This window comes from Ranitomeya imitator, chromosome 1, assembly GCF_032444005.1.
Source record: "Ranitomeya imitator isolate aRanImi1 chromosome 1, aRanImi1.pri, whole genome shotgun sequence".
NCBI classification, from domain to species: domain Eukaryota; kingdom Metazoa; phylum Chordata; class Amphibia; order Anura; family Dendrobatidae; genus Ranitomeya; species Ranitomeya imitator.
Window position 1 is genome coordinate 57199050 of NC_091282.1, and position 19440 is coordinate 57218489.

The window sequence follows — 19440 nt, forward strand, 5'->3', positions numbered from 1 at the left end:
ATGTCTCATATCCTGTCGGCTTCTGCAATGATTGTACAGAAGACGACAATTGAACTATCGGCTATTCTGCTACCTAACTCCCTAACTCTCTATGAAATATAAAGATATATATATATATATATACAGTGGGGCAAAAAAGTATTTAGTCAGTCAGCAACAGTGCAAGTTCCACCACTTAAAAAGATGAGAGGCATCTGTAATTTACATAATAGGTAGACCTCAACTATGGGAGACAAACTGAGAAAAAAAAATCCAGAAAATCACATTGTCTGTTTTTTTAACATTTTATTTGCATATTATGGTGGAAAATAAGTATTTGGTCAGAAACAAAATTTCATCTCAATACTTTGTAATATATCCTTTGTTGGCAATGACAGAGGTCAAACGTTTTCTGTAAGTCTTCACAAGGTTGCCACACACTGTTGTTGGTATGTTGGCCCATTCCTCCATGCAGATCTCCTCTAGAGCAGTGATGTTTTTGGCTTTTCGCTTGGCAACACGGACTTTCAACTCCCTCCAAAGGTTTTCTATAGGGTTGAGATCTGGAGACTGGCTAGGCCACTCCAGGACCTTGAAATGCTTCTTACGAAGCCACTCCTTCGTTGCCCTGGCGGTGTGCTTTGGATCATTGTCATGTTGAAAGACCCAGCCACGTTTCATCTTCAATGCCCTTGCTGATGGAAGGAGGTTTGCACTCAAAATCTCACGATACATGGCCCCATTCATTCTTTCATGTACCCGGATCAGTCGTCCTGGCCCCTTTGCAGAGAAACAGCCCCAAAGCATGATGTTTCCACCACTATGCTTTACAGTAGGTATGGTGTTTGATGGATGCAACTCAGTATTCTTTTTCCTCCAAACACGACAAGTTGTGTTTCTACCAAACAGTTCCAGTTTGGTTTCATCAGACCATAGGACATTCTCCCAAAACTCCTCTGGATCATCCAAATGCTCTCTAGCAAACTTCAGACGGGCCCGGACATGTACTGGCTTAAGCAGTGGGACACGTCTGGCACTGCAGGATCTGAGTCCATGGTGGCGTAGTGTGTTACTTATGGTAGGCCTTGTTACATTGGTCCCAGCTCTCTGCAGTTCATTCACTAGGTCCCCCCGCGTGGTTCTGGGATTTTTGCTCACCGTACTTGTGATCATTCTGACCCCACGGGGTGGGATTTTGCGTGGAGCCCCAGATCGAGGGAGATTATCAGTGGTCTTGTATGTCTTCCATTTTCTAATTGTTGCTCCCACTGTTGATTTCTTCACTCCAAGCTGGTTGGCTATTGCAGATTCAGTTTTCCCAGCCTGGTGCAGGGCTACAATTTTGTTTCTGGTGTCCTTTGACAGCTCTTTGGTCTTCACCATAGTGGAGTTTGGAGTCAGACTGTTTGAGGGTGTGCACAGGTGTCTTTTTATACTGATAACAAGTTTAAACAGGTGCCATTACTACAGGTAATGAGTGGAGGAAAGAGGAGACTCTTAAAGAAAAAGTTACAGGTCTGTGAGAGCCAGAAATCTTGATTGTTTGTTTCTGACCAAATACTTATTTTCCACCATAATATGCAAATAAAATGTTAAAAAAACAGACAATGTGATTTTCTGGATTTTTTTTCTCAGTTTGTCTCCCATAGTTGAGGTCTACCTATGATGTAAATTACAGACGCCTCTCATCTTTTTAAGTGGTGGAACTTGCACTATTGCTGACTGACTAAATACTTTTTTGCCCCACTGTATGTGTGGCAATGACATATATATATATATATATATATATATATATATATATATATACACCTATACTATGTGTATATATTTTTTCTATCCTATTCTATTCTGTCAGTGTGATTTTACTGTACACCGCACTGAATTTGAAAGGACACTGGTGCGCATTTCTCGCAAGTCACACTGATGGTCCTTGCGGTGTGCGAGTTTTTCTCATACCCATAGACTTGCATTGACAAGTCTTGGCATGCTGCGATTTCACTCGCACGTATAATTCGGCTGAGAAAAAAACGGATGATGGGGCTACCCCATAGATTAACATTGGTCTGAGTGCTATGCTATTTATTTATAGTATAGCACTCATCTGTATTATATGGTAGTGTGACTCCGGCCTTACATTAACCTGCAAAGCTGTACATAATCTGTCTCCCCCATATATAACCAACCACGAAATCTTTAGTCCTCCTAAGAGCTCCTTCTTTCCTCTACAATCGTACGTTCCTTATCCAATCATCTGCTAAACTTCTTCCAAGTATCCCCAATTCTGCAGAATTCTGTGGCCCAATACATCCGATTATCCCCTATATTCAAAACTTTTAAGTGGAACTTGAAAATCCATGTTTTCAGAACAGCTTACAGCTTGCAATCACCTCACCAACACCAGAGCTGCTGCAACCCCTAAACCCACTGTCCCCTGCCTCATTATCCTGTAGAATGTAAGGTGGCAAGGGCAGGGCCTTCTTCCCACTGTACCTGTCTGTCACTATTAGTTTGCTCATTGTAACATATATTTGTGTTTTGTATGTAACCCCTTCCCATGTACAGCACCACGGAATCAATGGTGTTCTAAAAAATAAATAATCTTCCCTATCATGTTCCACCCAGTCCTCACCCCTGCCCTCCTTTCTGTACTAAACCACAGCAGAAAGCTGCAGCAGTTGGCAACTGTGTTTTATCATCATCATCAGAGATGTGCCGCTGTGGTCTGCTGACTGGAATCACAGCCAACGGAGTCATCAAAAAACAGAAGCCACTGTTTCATGACTTTGGGCTCAGATTCCTTGCCTGATTGATGCTCTCCTCGTTGTTTTCACCTTCCCCAAAAGTGCAGAGTATTACATGGCCTATTTACGGGGAGAGAGTTGCAAGAAGATAATTGCTCTGACTGTGTTTAGAGTACCTACAAAAATCAATAAAAAAACAAATAAAAACAAAAACAGTGTTGGATACCTCGTCCTCCTATGCCTTTCCCACCTACACTGCCGCCTCCACTTCAACTTCCTCCTCCACTTGGACATCCGCCTTCTGGTTCACGATTATTATTTTTTATTTTTTTAACCATTGTTAGTTGCACTGGGTAGGTGTTTTTTTAATATTTAAGATTAAAAATTGTCTTTTAAGGGTATATATGTTCACACAGTAATATTATTCCCGAGTTTGTATATGACCTCTTTTCGCATATCAGTCACCTCACTTTTCATCAAGGATAAGAGCACACAATATTATAGCAAACATAGCTTACAAGTCAATATTCCAGGCTTACACAAACAAATGTCTGTTTTCTTGACCAACCAGAAATAAACACTTAAATCCAAAAGCCAACATACAGATAAAAAGTAAATTCTTCTTGGTTTACTAAACATAGTCGTCTGGGTAATTAAGACATGATCTGATTTCTTCACAATAGGCATCACTCGTAGGATATTAGAGTCTATGTTGATGAACTCAAACTTCTCAAGTCTCACTCATGAGACTTTGACCACCTTCTTACCTGAAGTGTCCGCTATTGTGAACTCAAGACCTCTGTTCCTGTGTCGATGGATCTAGAATCTCCTGCTATTCTTACTCCAACCATTCTCCTCACTCAGAAACGTGGAGCTATTCCTAGCCCAGCTAAAGACTCGGTGTCTAGCAACAAATATCAGAGCTGATGGAAACTTGCTTAACATCCAGCTTACTGTTTATGGAGTAGATAGAAAAGGGAGTACCTTACTCTAGTCCAAGAACGATGAAAATGTCCGAAAGTTAAACCAAACTTACAATTAGGATATCTTGTTCTCATTGTTCCTCAAGGCTCTGTTCTAGGACCCCTACTCTTCTCCATCTACACTTTCGGCCTGGGACAGCTCATAGAATTCCACGATATGCAGTACCATCTCTACGCTGACGACACGCAGATTTACCTATCCGGACCTGACCTCACCTCCTTACTTACCAAAATCCCGCACTGTCTGTCTGCTATTTCAGCCTTCTTTTCTGCTCGCTTTCTACAACTGAACATGGATAAAACAGAATTCATCATCTTTCCCGATCTCACTCCACCCCTCCACCAGACCTATCCATCAATGTCAATGGCTGCTCACTTTTCCCAGTCCCACACGCCCGGTGCCTCGGGGTGATCCTCAACTCTGCCCTCTCTTTCAAGCCACATATCCAAGCCCTTGCCTCCTCCTGCCGTCTCAAACTCAAAAATATTTCCTGGATCCGTGCTTTCCTTGACCGCGACACCGCTAAAACGCTAGTGCATGCCCTTGTCATCTCCCGCCTCGACTACTGCAACCTCCTACTCTCTGGACTCCCCTCTAGCACTCTGGTACCACTCCAATCCATCCTACACTCTGCTGCCCGACTAATCTACCTGTCTCCCCGCTATTCCCCAGCCTCTCCCCTATGTCAAGCCCTTCACTGGCTTCCTTTCGCCCAGAGACTCCAGTTCAAAACCCTCATAATGACATACAAAGCCATCCACAACCTTTCTCCTCCATACATCTGTGACATGGTCTCCCGGTACCTACCTACACGCAACGTCCGATCCTCTCAAGACCTCCTTCTCCACTCCCCTCTCATCTCTTCTTCCCACAACCGCATCCAAGACTTCTCCCGTGCCTGCCCCATACTCTGGAACTCTCTACCCCAACACATCAGACTCTCGCCTACCATAGAAACCTTCAAAAAGAACCTGAAGACCCACCTCTTCCGACAAGCCTACAGCCTGCAGTGATCCTGAAGTTACTGAACCGCCGTGCAACCTGCCCTACCCTCTCCTAGTGTTTCATCACCCATCCCCTGCAGACTGTGAGCCCTCGTGGGCAGGGTCCTCCCTCCTTATGTACCCGTGTGCCTTATTTGCTCATGTTTAATGTACTTGTCTATATTTGCCCCGTATTCACATGTAAAGCGCCATGGAATAAATGGCGCTATAAAAATTTATAATAATAATAATAAATTAAAAGACCCAAAGGTGGAAAGAAACGCATGGCCTATGGGACTTATATCAAAACCTTTCCAAGTGAAGATGGTAAGGTAAGTAAAGTTGAAGTGACAGTCACCAAGCAATGTGACTCCAAATCTTTAATTAGGTCTACATATGAGGCTATCTTACTTGCACCGGTTGAAAATTAATTCTCCATCCAGTCAGAAGGAACTTTCAGACCATTCAGTATGCTCATTTGATTGCATTGGAACTTGAACCATTGGATTACAATGAAGTTGGAGACAATTTGGCCTAGTGTGGCCTCTCCAATCTGAAGAATGGTTATTCATTGGATTATTCCATGAACTTACTTACACAGTAGTCTACCATGTTTATACAGTATTGTTATATTGCATGAATTTGTTTTTTGTCTTTCAGGTAGAGGTATCCCTCAGTGAACTTCAGGATAACACTTCCACTTCAAGATGATTAATATAGTAAAATCCATGGATTTCATACGGGGAGTGTGCTGTCCTGCCATCTTCATCGGGGCTTACAAATACATATGTATAGTGTCTTAATTGTATTATTATGCTTGTTACAGAGTTTGTTGTCTTTTGCTACCATCTTTATTATCTGTTCTCATGTATTGCTGATTTATTCTACATCATACCACTCTCTCTCTGTAATTCCTCCTATCTTTTTGCTCACATCCTTTCTTTCTGGTCATTGTCATTTTAGCAGAAGCGTGCCTTAGAGCTGGAGAGTGGATTCTCCTGTTACCTCTGTCCTCTACCTCATCCTCATCCCTTCATCTACCCTAGATATGTCATCATCATCATTTGTCAAGATCTTGTGAATAAACTACCTAAATGTTCATTCCCTGCATATTCCTTCCTTGATCATCCACATGCTTCTGGTCAGGCTGAGGAGGAAAGGATAGTGAGTACGCCATTGCTTGCACAGAGCTCACATCCCTCAGACACATCTCACCTACGTACATCGGTGGCAGAATACCTTTCGAACTAGGCACTGTGAAATCAGAAGATTGGAAAAAACATTTAAGGAAAAAACTCTTCCAAAACTCTTCAAAACCCTATTAAAAAACAACTTTAGGAAAATAAAAACTGAAGGGTATGTGCAGGCAACGTCTTTTTAAGGCTTTTTCCATAGCCTCCCCCTGAAAACGTGCCAAAGAAATTAAAAAAATAATGAGTATATGCACTGCAGTGTGAAAAATAACAGTCGTTTGAGCTTCTTTTAACCACTTCAGGCTTCCAAAGTTGCAAATTGGTTAAAAGAAGTGACCTGAACATTATTGCTTGGAAGTCGCTCACTATTTTATACATATAAATAAATGTATTTTTACAAACATCCTCCCATCGAGTGGTCTCTCTGAGTTGTCGCCACGCGATTCTGCACGTTGTTAGTTTATGTGTGGTGTTCGCATTTCCCTCTTCATTTGTTAACAATGTACAGATTCAGTTTGGAATACTTATTGGAAAACTGAGCACTTAAAGGGAACCTGTCAGCAGGATTGTGCACAGTAACCTACAGTCAGTGTCTGGTCGGCGCCGTTATACTGATTACAGTGATACCTGGTGATGAAATCCGTCTTGTGGTTGTTGTGTAATCCCTATTTTCGGTTTTGAGTTACTGATATGCTCGTGGTCCTGGGCAGCCTCTGGGGGGTCTATATGCGCTGCTCTGGTTAGGTATTCACCAGTATAGCTTCTGAAAAGTCACTGATTCCTCACTGACCTGCCCCTAGTTTGCATACATATATCTTGAAAAAAAAACCCTTCTGCAGGCAGGCTCCGGCGGCGCCATCTAGGAGGAGGACATTGTTGCAATCATATATAAAGTATGATGTGTAAGGTATGTACATACGTAAAAGAAGTCACAAGATTCTCCTCCTCGGCACCTCCTTTTATGGAACCTGTGGGGTTGTACATGCAGCTTGATCAGTGAATGGCATGATATAGGGAAGGAGATATTCAGCAGAATAATATACAGGTTTGTTTTTTCAGTGTAACTTGTGTTTTATTCATTGAAATTCCGGGCGCTTTTTTACATAGTCAATGGTCAGTTCTACTCAGTGATTGACAACGATCTCTGCATACACAAGTCGTTAGGGAAGACGGTCAGTCACTGAATAGCACCGCCCACCGGACTCCTATGCATACCAACACAAGGGATTTTAATGAACAAAATGCAAATTTTTTACAACAAAAATATATAGAATTCTGATCAGCTCCTCTTGATCTATAACATTCTGCCTGCAGATCAGGGTCCCTTTAACATGCCGGTGCAGCTGAATATGACTTTTTACTTACAGTAGTTGCTGCAGGTTAATGTATAATATTTGGATGTGCATCCATGTCTTTTTTTTCTCCAGATATATTATATGGCATAGTCTGTCCCCTCATTTTTCCTTTAGTTTTCCTTGGTACCACCACTGGGTCCGGATGTCTAGGAGACTAATAAAATGGTCCCGCCTATTTTGTTCAACCTTCTTGTCTGAGACCACATGGAAAGTGAGTTCGGCAGATCAGTCCACTTGGTGTTTAGTGTTGGTAATGAGTGGTAGCCATAGGATGGTGTGACCCAGAGCCATGGGGGCTTTGATTGGCTGGATGAGTGCGGTGGGTTGCCGGGGTCACTCCCTGTGCTCGCACAATGTCATGTCAGCGGTGGTCTTCGCTCAGCTCTAGAGGATCGCCTTGATGAGGTAGTGGGCTTACACCTTCTGATCAAAATCTTATATATTAAGCTATAGTGCTGAGCAACAACCCCAGATGGGTCCTGTAGGCTGGTAGCGCTATTTATGGAAGTAAGCAGCCATGTTTTTCAAGTCTTGGACAACCCCTTTAATGTGAGATAAAAAAAAAAAGCAAAACAAAAACATCCAGATTGGTAGAAAATAATTTTTGTTATTTTAATCAATGCATTTCACACAAAATTAGCGAAAGTATACAATGTTAATTTAAATTCTGCATGTACAGCGCATAGCATTTTGATAACATACATATTATACACAAAAGTTAATACGTGGTATTCATTGGTCAAGTGTTTTTTAAATTTTTTAAAAAATAAGTTCTAGATACAATTGGCATCAGAATTTTCATTATTTTGTCACACCCACAAATTTACCTAATTTTCATTATTTTATCACACGCACATACACGGGCACGCACGCTTACTATTTGCGTAAGTGCTTTAAGGATTTTATATTTGGCTGTTGATTTAATAAAAAAATGTATTTTTCACAGTTAGATGACAGTACATAGCTAGTAGGACATTTTTTTTTAAATAATACTTTGATAAAAACAAATTACTTCTATATTATTAATTTTTTCTACTAATTAGTAATGAGTCCCTGAAGTGAATCTATCAGCACATTTCACAATTCAAGCTACATAGATGTCTTAGACCTGATGAGGCTGGTGGGATTACTATATATATATATATATATATATATATTACTGATATGAATGTGTAAATTTTATCGAGCTCAGACAGTTTTGACACTAGACGGGAAAGGTTTTCAAATACATCTGTACTGACGTAGATTTGCACGATAAGTACACCCGCTTCATCAGGATTAAGAGATCTGTTTAAAGGGACACTGTCACCTGAATTTGGAGGGAACAATCTTCAGCCATGGAGGCGGGGTTTTGGGGTTTTTGATTCACCCTTTCCTTACCCGCTAGCTGCATACTGGCTGCAATATTGGATTGAAGTTCATTCTCTGTCCTCCGTAGTACACGCCTGCACAAAGCAATCTTGCCTTGTGCAGGCGTGTACTATGGAGGACAGAGAATGAACTTCAATCCAATATTGCAGCCAGCATGCAGCCAGCGGGTAAGGAAAGGGTGAATCAAAAACCCCAAAACCCCGCCTCCATGGCTGAAGATTGTTCCCTCCAAATTCAGGTGACAGTGTCCCTTTAATCATGTATTTAGTTGTTCTTGTGGAGTCTGATAACAGAACCACTTGACTCCATTTATTTGTTAGTTACTTGGTAGAGGCAGGAGATATGGTTGTAAGTAGAAAAAACTATAGCCATTATTTTTGGCAAATCTCAGACAGCGGCTTTTTTAAATAGGACAACGGCCACTGAGGTCAAGCACTAGCACCTTAAGGCTCCAAAAACTGCTGGCGCCATCTTTGTCTTCCTATGAAGCTCAGTCTGTGGCTGGGCTTCACAGAAGAACATAATTCTATCTATTTATGGCAATGCAGTAATATTGCAGTAAATAGAAGTAGCACACAAATGATCACAGGTTCATGTCCCCTAAGGGGACCATAAAATAAAAAAATAATAATTATAAAAAGAATAAAATACATATAGAAATTCGAATCGCTCTGATTTTGCACCCAACGAATAATAAGTTTTTTTGTTTTTTTTCAACATAATTGGTATTGCCACTTTTGAAAAAGTTCAATCTATCAAATGTAATTAACCCAAGTAGTAAACAAACACCATAATGGGAAAAAAAAATTGCACGCCAACTAGCGGATTTTTGATTGTTATTGCTCCCTAATAAAATGCAAAAAAAGCGTTCAAGACGTTGTAATTACCAAAAAGGCATCAATAAAAAAAATTATCTTACCACACAAAACAACAAGCCTTTACACAGCTCTACTCCCGAAAAAATAAAAAAGTTACAGATTTCAGAAACTGGCGATATAAAAAACTATTTATTTATTTTTTTTACAAAATCTCATTTTTTTCTCATTTAAATGAATAAAAAAAATCTACATGTTTGGCATCACCGTGATTGTACTGACATCGACAATCATGTTGCCAAGTCATTTTTATCAAGCAATGAACTCCATGAAAAAAAAAAACTTAAAAAAAAAATGGCAGAATTGCTTTTTTTTTGCCATTTCACCACATTTCGATTTGTTTTCCATTATATCGTATAGTAAATTGAATGGTATCATTAAAAGCAACCATTTGTCCGGCGATAAAAATGCAGCCTCAAACAGCTATGTTGGTAGAAAAAAATTTAAAAAAAGATGGCTCTTGGAAGAAGGAGGGGAGGAAAAATAATTGAAGCACAAAAATGAAAAATTACCAAGAAGTGAAGGCGTTAAAGGGAGAATTGAGCGAATATGTTCGGAAGTGGTCGTCAAATCTGAATTTGCCAAATTTGTGCCATATTGGTAACCTATTCGTGACAAATTTATGTTCCCATTGACTCAATGACATTCGGCTGTGTTTGGCGAATATCGCAAAAACAATTTTTGGCACTGATCGTAATCTGAACCGAATTTTGAAAAATTTGCTCAACTCTAGTTAAAGGTTGTATGTGATATTGCAGTCTAATAGTATTTACTTTCATGCAACTGAAATCCAATACCAGACACAACCTATGGACAGGCGTGGCGCTGTTACCAGTTGTTCATCCTGTACGTCCCCCTTTAAATACACAATAATATGTTTTTCACTCAGACCTTTGTACAAAGCTCTGGGGCCATTCTTTATGACTTGTTATAATAGTCCTCCATGGTAAACTTGGCGCCATGTCCTATGATCAGTCTTCAACTTATTGGTGAAAGAGGGGGAAACAGAGCTAAAAACTCAAAGGTGAAGCCTCCTGCATCTGTCAAAGGATTTGTTCTATGATCCATCCGGTAAGGATATCATCTAGGAAATTCTTTCCCTTTGTCCTTTATGTCTCAGAAATAAGTAACTTTATGATTAAATATTCTTCGTAGATCATCTCCCACTTTACGCGCGTCGATCCTGTAAACGGGACACCCGTCTACTCACTACACTCACGTTGGTCCTCCCAAAAATCTTGGCCCGTCAGACATAGCAAACGTTAACCAACGGTCTTCTACGTTTAACCATTTCAATGGATTTTGCTAAAGTAGAAAAGATTTTGTGGCGCAGGAAGATATAAAAAAAAAAAGATGTTAGAAACGTCTGATCGTCCCTTCTTTGGAGTATTCAGATGTTGCATTTCTCCTTTTTGTCCTTCTTCAGGTTCTGGAAATAGACTCTGTTGGCCTCTGGGTAGGTGACCTTCGATAAAGGCAGTTTATAAATGCCCGGATTGTTTGTAGTGAGCAAGAGGAATGTGAGCGCCGATAGGCAGAATGGCCAAGTGCAACATGGCAGCCCGACCTACAAAAAGAAAATCATCGGGTTTATAAAGAAGTAATAAAATATAGCCAAAACAAACAGCTCTCCTGAGACGGCCCTTTAAAGGGAAACTCAAAGTGTACAGAATTTTGATATTTTAGTAAAAGGGGTTGTCCGGCCCTAGGCTGTTAGTCTGCAGTTACTCTATGTGACTGCAGACTTGTGAATCCTCTCATCGCGCTCATTGTTTGCTGTGTGGATTCTCCGGAACAGAGGGTGAGAGTATTCGATAGGCATATAAGCAATCACATGCAGGCTAGACATTCGAGGCCTTGCATAATGCAAGTGAGCGAGGCCAGGTGCAGTCTAGTCAGAATGTGGCCGGAAGTGTGCAAACAACATGTATACAGTCAGGGCTCCCGTTGCTGGCAGTGCACATAATATGTGGATCCACAAGTCTGCAGTCACATAGAGTTAATCTAGACTTGTAGCCTAAGGCTGGACAACCCCTTTAAGTTCCTTTGAATGGAGGTGGTCCAGAAACTTCCAAAAATTGTTCAAACCAAGAGTCGATTTATAAGCTCAATAGACTCTGCAGGTCAATACATGAAACTGCTGAGGACTTCGGTCCCTTGTTTTAAGATATCAGGACCCGAACCCCGCATTGTTGTCATGGGGCTATAACATACCAAAAATTATTTAAAAGCTTAGATACCTTTTGAGCAAATTATTGTGCATAAGGGGAGTCTGTTACCCAAACCAATAGTATAAACTAAGTACTTAAAGGGTAATTGACCTTAAAAAATGTGCACATATGTGTTCTAATCACTGCCTCAGTTCTGCAACACTGAAGATTAATAAAATATGCTAATTAGGGTGTTCTGTGCACCCTGGGTGTGGCCAAGAGCTTCAGCGCACTGCTCCACCCACTTGATTTCACAGGTCATTGACCGCACTGTCTTACATGAGCTTTCTGTTTCTCTCCAGATAACGCAGCACTGTCAATCACCAGTGAGAGAGGCGGAGCATGCAAAACCAGTGGGTGGAGCATTTCATTGAGCCTCTTGGCTACACCCAGGGTGCACCAAACACCCTAATTAGCATTTTTTTAATTAAACTTCAGTTTCTACAGAAAGTGGATGCGATATAGGAGCTGTATCCCTTGGAAGATGATGTGCTTAGCTTGCACTGTTAGTTTAGGCTGACAGACTCTCTTTAATAAGGTTATAAATAAGGAAAAAAAATAATAAAAAAATCATTAAAATATTTGAAAAAAAGTAGACAACAAGAAGTAATGGCAATCAAGGTTGGTGAATGGAATTGCCAAGTCTTGGTAGGGGCCCTTTTTTATAAATGCATAAGTTAAAAGTTTTCTTTTCTTAGGATGTTGGATGCATTATATTTAAAATGTTAGTTACTCTTTTAAGCAAACTATTGTGCCTCAGGGGTAACTTTCAGAATGTGCTTTTGTTCATATTTAAAAAAAAAAAAAAGAGCTTTGAGAAATCATTTTAGATATAGCCACGAGGGGTGGAAGCTCTTTGAACTTAGTAATCAAAGTTTTAGACAAAATGTAAAAAAAAAACAACACAATGACCGACACCTGACTGAAGAACTACAGCTGTGGCAAAAATTAAGAGACCACTGCAAAATGTTCAGTTTGTCTGATTTTTCTCTTTATAGGTACAGTATATTTTTGAGTAAAATGTAAATTGTTCTTTTATTCTATAAACTTCTGACAACGTCTTTGAATTTCCAAGAAATAAATTTAGTGTTTTTTTTTCTGAAAAGGAGAAATTGTCAAAATTAAAAAACCCAATTGCTTTCAGACCTCAAATAATGCAAAGAAAACAAGTTCATAATCATTTAGAAACAGCAATACTAATGTTTTATCTCAGGAAGAGTTCAGAAATCAATATTTTGAGGAATAACCATGATTTTTAATCTCAGCTTTCATGCGTCTTGGCAGCTTTCCACCAGTCTTTCACACTGCTCCTGGCGCAAAAAATGTAAGCAGTTCTTCTTTGTTTGGTGGCTTGTGACTATCCATCATCCTCTTGATTACTTTCCAGAGGTTTTCAATGGGGTTCAGGTCTGGAGATTGGGCTGCCCATGACAGGGGTTTGATGTGGTGGTCTCTTAATTTTTGGCAGAGCTGTATGTTTCTCCAAGTTATTGATTGACAAAAAAATTTGGGATGTTGTTGATTTGAAAGATCAATGTGACATGGATGGTGGCGCTGCTGGTACGATATCCATTGTAAATATAAACTTTGCCATTGTCAAAAGATAGGAACAGATATTTGTACATTACTTAAAAAAACACTTACCACAGACATCATGTTGCCCAGTGCAGCCCCTAAGTATGCACAAAAGAGAGCTGGGGGTGGAAGGAAAAGGGGAAATTAGTAAAATAAATACTGAACATTGCACATATAGAGATGTCAAAATTTATTCATCTAGACTTTACAACCTAATTACAAAACCTTCACTTCACATATTAATCTACATTACAATGTGGGTCAGCATAGACTTACATCGCCTACACATCCAGAGCTGAACTCACTATTCTGCTGGTGCAGTCACTGTGTACATACATTACATTACTAATCCTGAGTTACATCCTGTATTATACTCCAGAGCTGCACTCACTATTCTGCTGGTGCAGACACTGTGTACATACATTACATTACTGATCCTGAGTTACATTCTGTATTGTACTCCAGAGCTGCACTCACTATTCTGCTGGTGCAGTCACTGTGTACATACATTACATTACTGATCCTGTACTGATCCTGAGTTACATCCTGTATTATACCCCAGAGCAGCACTCACTATTCTGCTGGTGCAGTCACTATGTACATACATTACATTACTGATCCTGAGTTACATTCTGTATTATACTCCAGAGCTGCACTCACTATTCTGCTGGTGCAGACACTGTGTACATACATTACATTACTGATCCTGAGTTACATTCTGTATTGTACTCCAGAGCTGCACTCACTATTCTGCTGGTGCAGTCACTGTGTACATACATTACATTACTGATCCTGAGTTACATTCTGTATTGTACTCCAGAGCTGCACTCACTATTCTGCTGGTGCAGTCACTGTGTACATACATTACATTACTGATCCTGTACTGATCCTGAGTTGCATCCTGTATTATACCCCAGAGCAGCACTCACTATTCTGCTGGTGCAGTCACTATGTACATACATTACATTACTGATCCTGAGTTACATCCTGTATTATACCCCAGAGCTGCACTCACTATTCTGCTGGTGCAGTCACTGTGTACATACATTACATTACTGATCCTGAGTTACAACCTGTATTATACTCCAGAGATGCACTCACTATTCTGCTGGTGCAGTCACTGTATACATACATTACATTACTGATCCTGAGTTACATCCTGTATTATACCCCAGAGCTGCACTCACTATTCTGCTGGTGCAGTCACTGTGTACATACATTACATTACTGATCCTGAGTTACATCCTGTATTATACCCAGAGCTGCACTCACTATTCTGCTGGTGCAGTCACTGTGTACATACATTACATTACTGATCCTGAGATACATCCTGTATTATACTCCAGAGCTGCACTCACTATTCTGCTGGTGCAGTCACTGTGTACATACATTACATTACTGATCCTGAGTTACATCCTGTATTATACCCAGAGCTGCACTCAATATTCTGCTGGTGCAGTCACTGTGTACATACATTACATTACTGATCCTGAGTTACATCCTGTATTATACTCCAGAGCAGCACTCACTATTCTGCCGGTGCAGCCACTGTGTACATACATTACATTACTGATCCTGAGTTACATCCTGTATTATACTCCAGAGCTGCACTCACTATTCTGCTGGTGCAGTCACTGTATACATACATTACATTACGGATCCTGAGTTACATCCTGTATTATACCCAGAGCTGCACTCACTATTCTGCTGGTGCAGTCACTGTGTACATACATTACATTACTGATCCTGAGTTACATTCTGTATTATACTCCAGAGCTGCACTCACTATTCTGCTGGTGCAGTCACTGTGTACATACATTACATTACTGATCCTGAGTTACATTCTGTATTGTACTCCAGAGCTGCACTCACTATTCTGCTGGTGCAGTCACTGTGTACATACATTACATTACTGATCCTGTACTGATCCTGAGTTGCATCCTGTATTATACCCCAGAGCAGCACTCACTATTCTGCTGGTGCAGTCACTGTGTACATACATTACATTACTGATCCTGAGTTACATCCTGTATTATACCCCAGAGCTGCACTCACTATTCTGCTGGTGCAGTCACTGTGTACATACATTACATTACTGATCCTGAGTTACATCCTGTATTATACTCCAGAGCTGCACTCGCTATTCTGCTGGTGCAGTCACTGTGTACATACATTACATTACTGATCCTGAGTTACAACCTGTAGATCTTTTATTATAAAAATGAAAAACATAACAATAATAATAGCAGAAAACATAACAAAAATATTAGCCAGAAAATAAACAGTATACTGAACACTGGTCCAGCCGCTCATTCTCTCCTCTCACACATATTATACAGTATATACAGAATAACGACTTTGACCTTCTGGTCCGGTCACCAAACAAAAATAATAATAACAAATAAAATAAACAATGGCAAACAAAAACTATATACATGAACTTTTTTTTTTTTTTTTTAAATAAAATAACTACAAATATATACAATACTAAGCTATCCTTCATTCCCAACCCCCCGCACTGACCTGAGAGCTGTTCCTGCGTCTCATGCCTCAGTCCATGTCCAACGTCCATAGGCCAGATCAGGCAGTGACAGTTTTCCCCCAAACAACCCAGTGTCCCATAGTCCCACAAGATAATCCCACCTCCCCCCTTTTCCCACACCCAACCTAACAGCTACACCCAAATCTATATCCCTATATACAATATATACATTATATACAGCAGCACACACCACAATAATTACAAATCACGAAGCCCAAGTTCGGCGCCTGCAGCCCTACATCACTGTATAATGATCAAACAAAACAAAAATCTACAGTGTCAGCAGCAGCCCACCACCAGGAAAGGAGATGACCAGACTAGGGCACACTAAAAGAAAAACCCCTCCAGAGGAGAGCGGCCCTCCGTGCGCCCAGTCTCCCATACTCCAGAGAGCGCACCTTCACCAGGTCACCGAGTATGGTCCTAAACACATCTTCCACTGGGAGGATTTTTCGTTGCGTCGATACTAAGCACTGTGCGTTCCACGTGTGATACCTAACCACTGCGCTAACTAGAAATAAGGTGCAGCGGTCCCGACCACCAAGGTCTCCGAATGCTCCATAGGCCCATTCCGCATAGGAGAGACCGGCCAGCCGAGACCAGCCAATGAAGGCGCCCACCCTGTTGTACACCTCTGTGTTGAAGGGACAATGAAGCAGGAAGTGGTCCATGCTTTCCAGCAAGGTACCACAATGCTCCCGAGGACAATTCCTGTCCTCAGAGCTCCTACACTTCAGATTGTCCCTCACACACAGTTTCCCATGGAAGCAGCGCCAAGCCAAGTCCCAAAACTTCGAGGGGATCCTGATAGAATTCAAAATATGCAAACCCACCCCAAGATCCCGACTTGGGCAGTCCCTGAGCGCCAGAGGCCTCTGGAAATGGGTTAACAGAACCCTATTGTCAAGGAGTTTCCTTGGCAGAGTCCTGATCTCCCACATTCCCAGACCCCACCGACGAATTACCTTCAGAACCAAGGTAGCGTAAGCCGGAAGATGTCCATGCGGTGTGCGAAGATCCTTCACTTGCCCTCCTGTCTCCCATTCCTGGAAGAAAGGCTGAAACCATCCCCTACAGGAGAATACCCACGGAGGAGCCCTCTCTTTCCAGAGGTTTGCGATATTGATCTTAATGAAGGTATCCACAAGGAATACCACAGGGTTGACCATACCCAACCCTCCTAGTCTCCTCGTACGGTAAGTAACCTCCCTCTTGACCAGGTTCAGTCTATTCCCCCATAACAGTTGGAAGAACAAACTGTAGACCCGAGTCCAGAGAGATTCCGGCAAGATGCATACACTGCCCAGATAAATCAGTAAAGGGAGCAGGTAAGTTTTGATCAGGTTTACCCTTTCCCTTAGGGTCAAAGACCAACCCTTCCATTGGTTCACCTTCTGAGTGGCGATCTCTAGCCTGCTGTCCCAATTTTGTTTGGGGTAATCCCCCTGGCCAAATTCGATGCCAAGGACTTTTGCAGAGACTTTGGGTCCTGGAAGGGTGTCCGGGAGATCAAAACCAGGATCTCCTCCTCCCAGCCAGAGACTCTCACACTTATCCCGGTTGATCTTGGACCCGGATGCCTCCGAGTAGCGATCTACCTGTGACATCAGCCACCCTGCCTCCTCATGAGAGGAAACAAACACAGTGACATCATCGGCATACGCCACCACCCTCAGAGTGGCCTCCGGTGCTGCCCGGTCCATCCCGATCCCGGCCAACGGTCCACGCTCCACCCTCCTAAGAAGAGGGTCAATCGCAAACACGTACAGCAGCGGGCTCAAGGGACAACCCTGGCGAACACCGGACCCAACCTCAAAAGAGCTGCCAATCCAACCATTCACAAGCGGGAAACTCTCTGCCCCACTGTACAAGGTCTTAAGCCAATCAACAAACCCCCCGGGCAGGCCATATCTCAGAAGGACGGACCAGAGGTACTCATGATTAACCCGATCAAACGCTTTTGCCTGGTCCAGTGACAGCATGTACCCCTTCCAGTGACCAGCCCTACCCTGCTCCACTGCCTCTCGGACACTGAGCACAGCACTAAATGTGCTGCGGCCTGGAACAGAGCAATGCTGGGCCCCCGAAAGGAGTCGGGGTGCAAATTTCACCAGCCGATTAAACAGCACCTTTGCCAGAACCTTCCTGTCTGCATTGAGAAGCGCTATGGGACGCCAGTTCCCAATGCAAGACGGGTCCTTACCCTTTGACAAGATGATCAGAGCAGACCTCCTCATTGACTTCGGCAGAGTGCCCGAGGAAAGACACTCATTGAATACCTCAGTCAAGAGGGGAACCAAAACGTCCTTAAAGGTCTTATAGAATTCAGATGTTAAGCCATCTGGACCAGGCGATTTTTTGGGGGCAAGCCCTTCAATCGCCAACTGAACTTCCTCTTCCCTGATCATTTCTGTCAAAACGTCAAGAGAGGGGTCTACCCCTGGTTCGGGGACAGCTTCAGCCAGGAAAGCCGACATCTCATCCCAATCAAGATCCCTCTTCCCCAAGAGGTGCGAGTAGAAGGATCTGACAACCTCCAGGATCCCTGATCTGGATCGTCTCAGGGACCCCGCAGTGTCGACCAGTCCTGTAACCACTTTACTATTCACTGACATCCTGCAGTTTCTGTAAGGGTCGGGCGAGCGGTACTTCCCGTAATCCCTCTCAAAAACCAAAGATGCGTGTCTATCGTACTGACACCTCATAAGCAAAGATTTCACTCTGGAGATCTCCTCGCGGCTACCTCCAGTTGAGACAAGATGCTCGAGTTTCCTCCTCAGACCCTGATACAGACGGTACCTGTTCAGACTCCTGAGGCTCGAGAGCTGGCGGAAGAATCTCGCCACCCTTTCCTTAAACATCTCCCACCACTCTGACTTACTACTACAAAGATCCAGTAATGGTACCTGGCTCTGAAGAAATTCCTCAAAGGACTGTCTTATCTCCGCTTCTTCCAAGAGAGACGAATTGAGCCTCCAAAAGCCTCTTCCCATCCGGAGGGTCTCTGTAACATTCAGAGAAAACAAAATTAAACAGTGGTCGGAGAACTCCACCTCAACAACAGATACTGCTGAAGAGACAGCTTCCTCCTTTAAATAAAACCTATCTATTCTGGACCTACAGTTACCTCTATGATAGGTGAACCCCTCGTGGCCTGGGGTGTGCCGAATGTGGACATCCACCAGGCGAGCCTCACTAGCTATACTATTAAGGGCGACGCTATCATAAGTCAGCTTGTCTCTGGAACCTCCTCTATCTCGGGGCCTCGTGACAGCATTGAAGTCCCCTCCAAAGACAACCTGCCGACTTGTAAAAAGGTAGGGCTTGATCCTCATAAAGAGACACTTCCGGTCCCACTTAGATTGTGGACCATTAATGTTGATGAGCCGGAGCTCTTGTCCCTTCATGAGGACATCTAAGATCAGGCACCTCCCCATTTCTAACTCAATAACCCGTCGGCATTCCACCGGTGCGGTAAAAAGGACCGCCACTCCGCTATACGGCTCGGCCGCAAGAGACCAATAGGAGGACCCGAGTCTCCACTCCCTCTTAGCTTTAAACACATCTGCCATGTTTGGCAGCCTGGTCTCTTGCAAAAAGAAAATGTCAGCTTCAACCCGGCTGAGAAAATC

At 42.3% G+C, this 19440-nt stretch overlaps 1 protein-coding gene across 3 annotated transcripts in view; it reads right to left on the reverse strand.

Moving 5' to 3' along the window:
• Window positions 1-8901: 8901 nt before the first annotated feature.
• Window positions 8902-19440, reverse strand: part of LOC138662023 (urea transporter 2-like) — a 296371-nt gene continuing 285832 nt past the window's right edge. For all 3 annotated transcript variants that reach the window (XM_069747137.1, XM_069747118.1, XM_069747128.1), the window contains exons 8-9: window positions 13336-13385; window positions 8902-11048 (exon numbers count right to left, since the gene is read on the reverse strand). In XM_069747137.1, coding sequence (XP_069603238.1) covers window positions 10872-11048; window positions 13336-13385 — 227 coding nt within the window. In that variant the 3' untranslated portion in view covers window positions 8902-10871. The remainder of the gene's footprint in view (window positions 11049-13335; window positions 13386-19440) is intronic.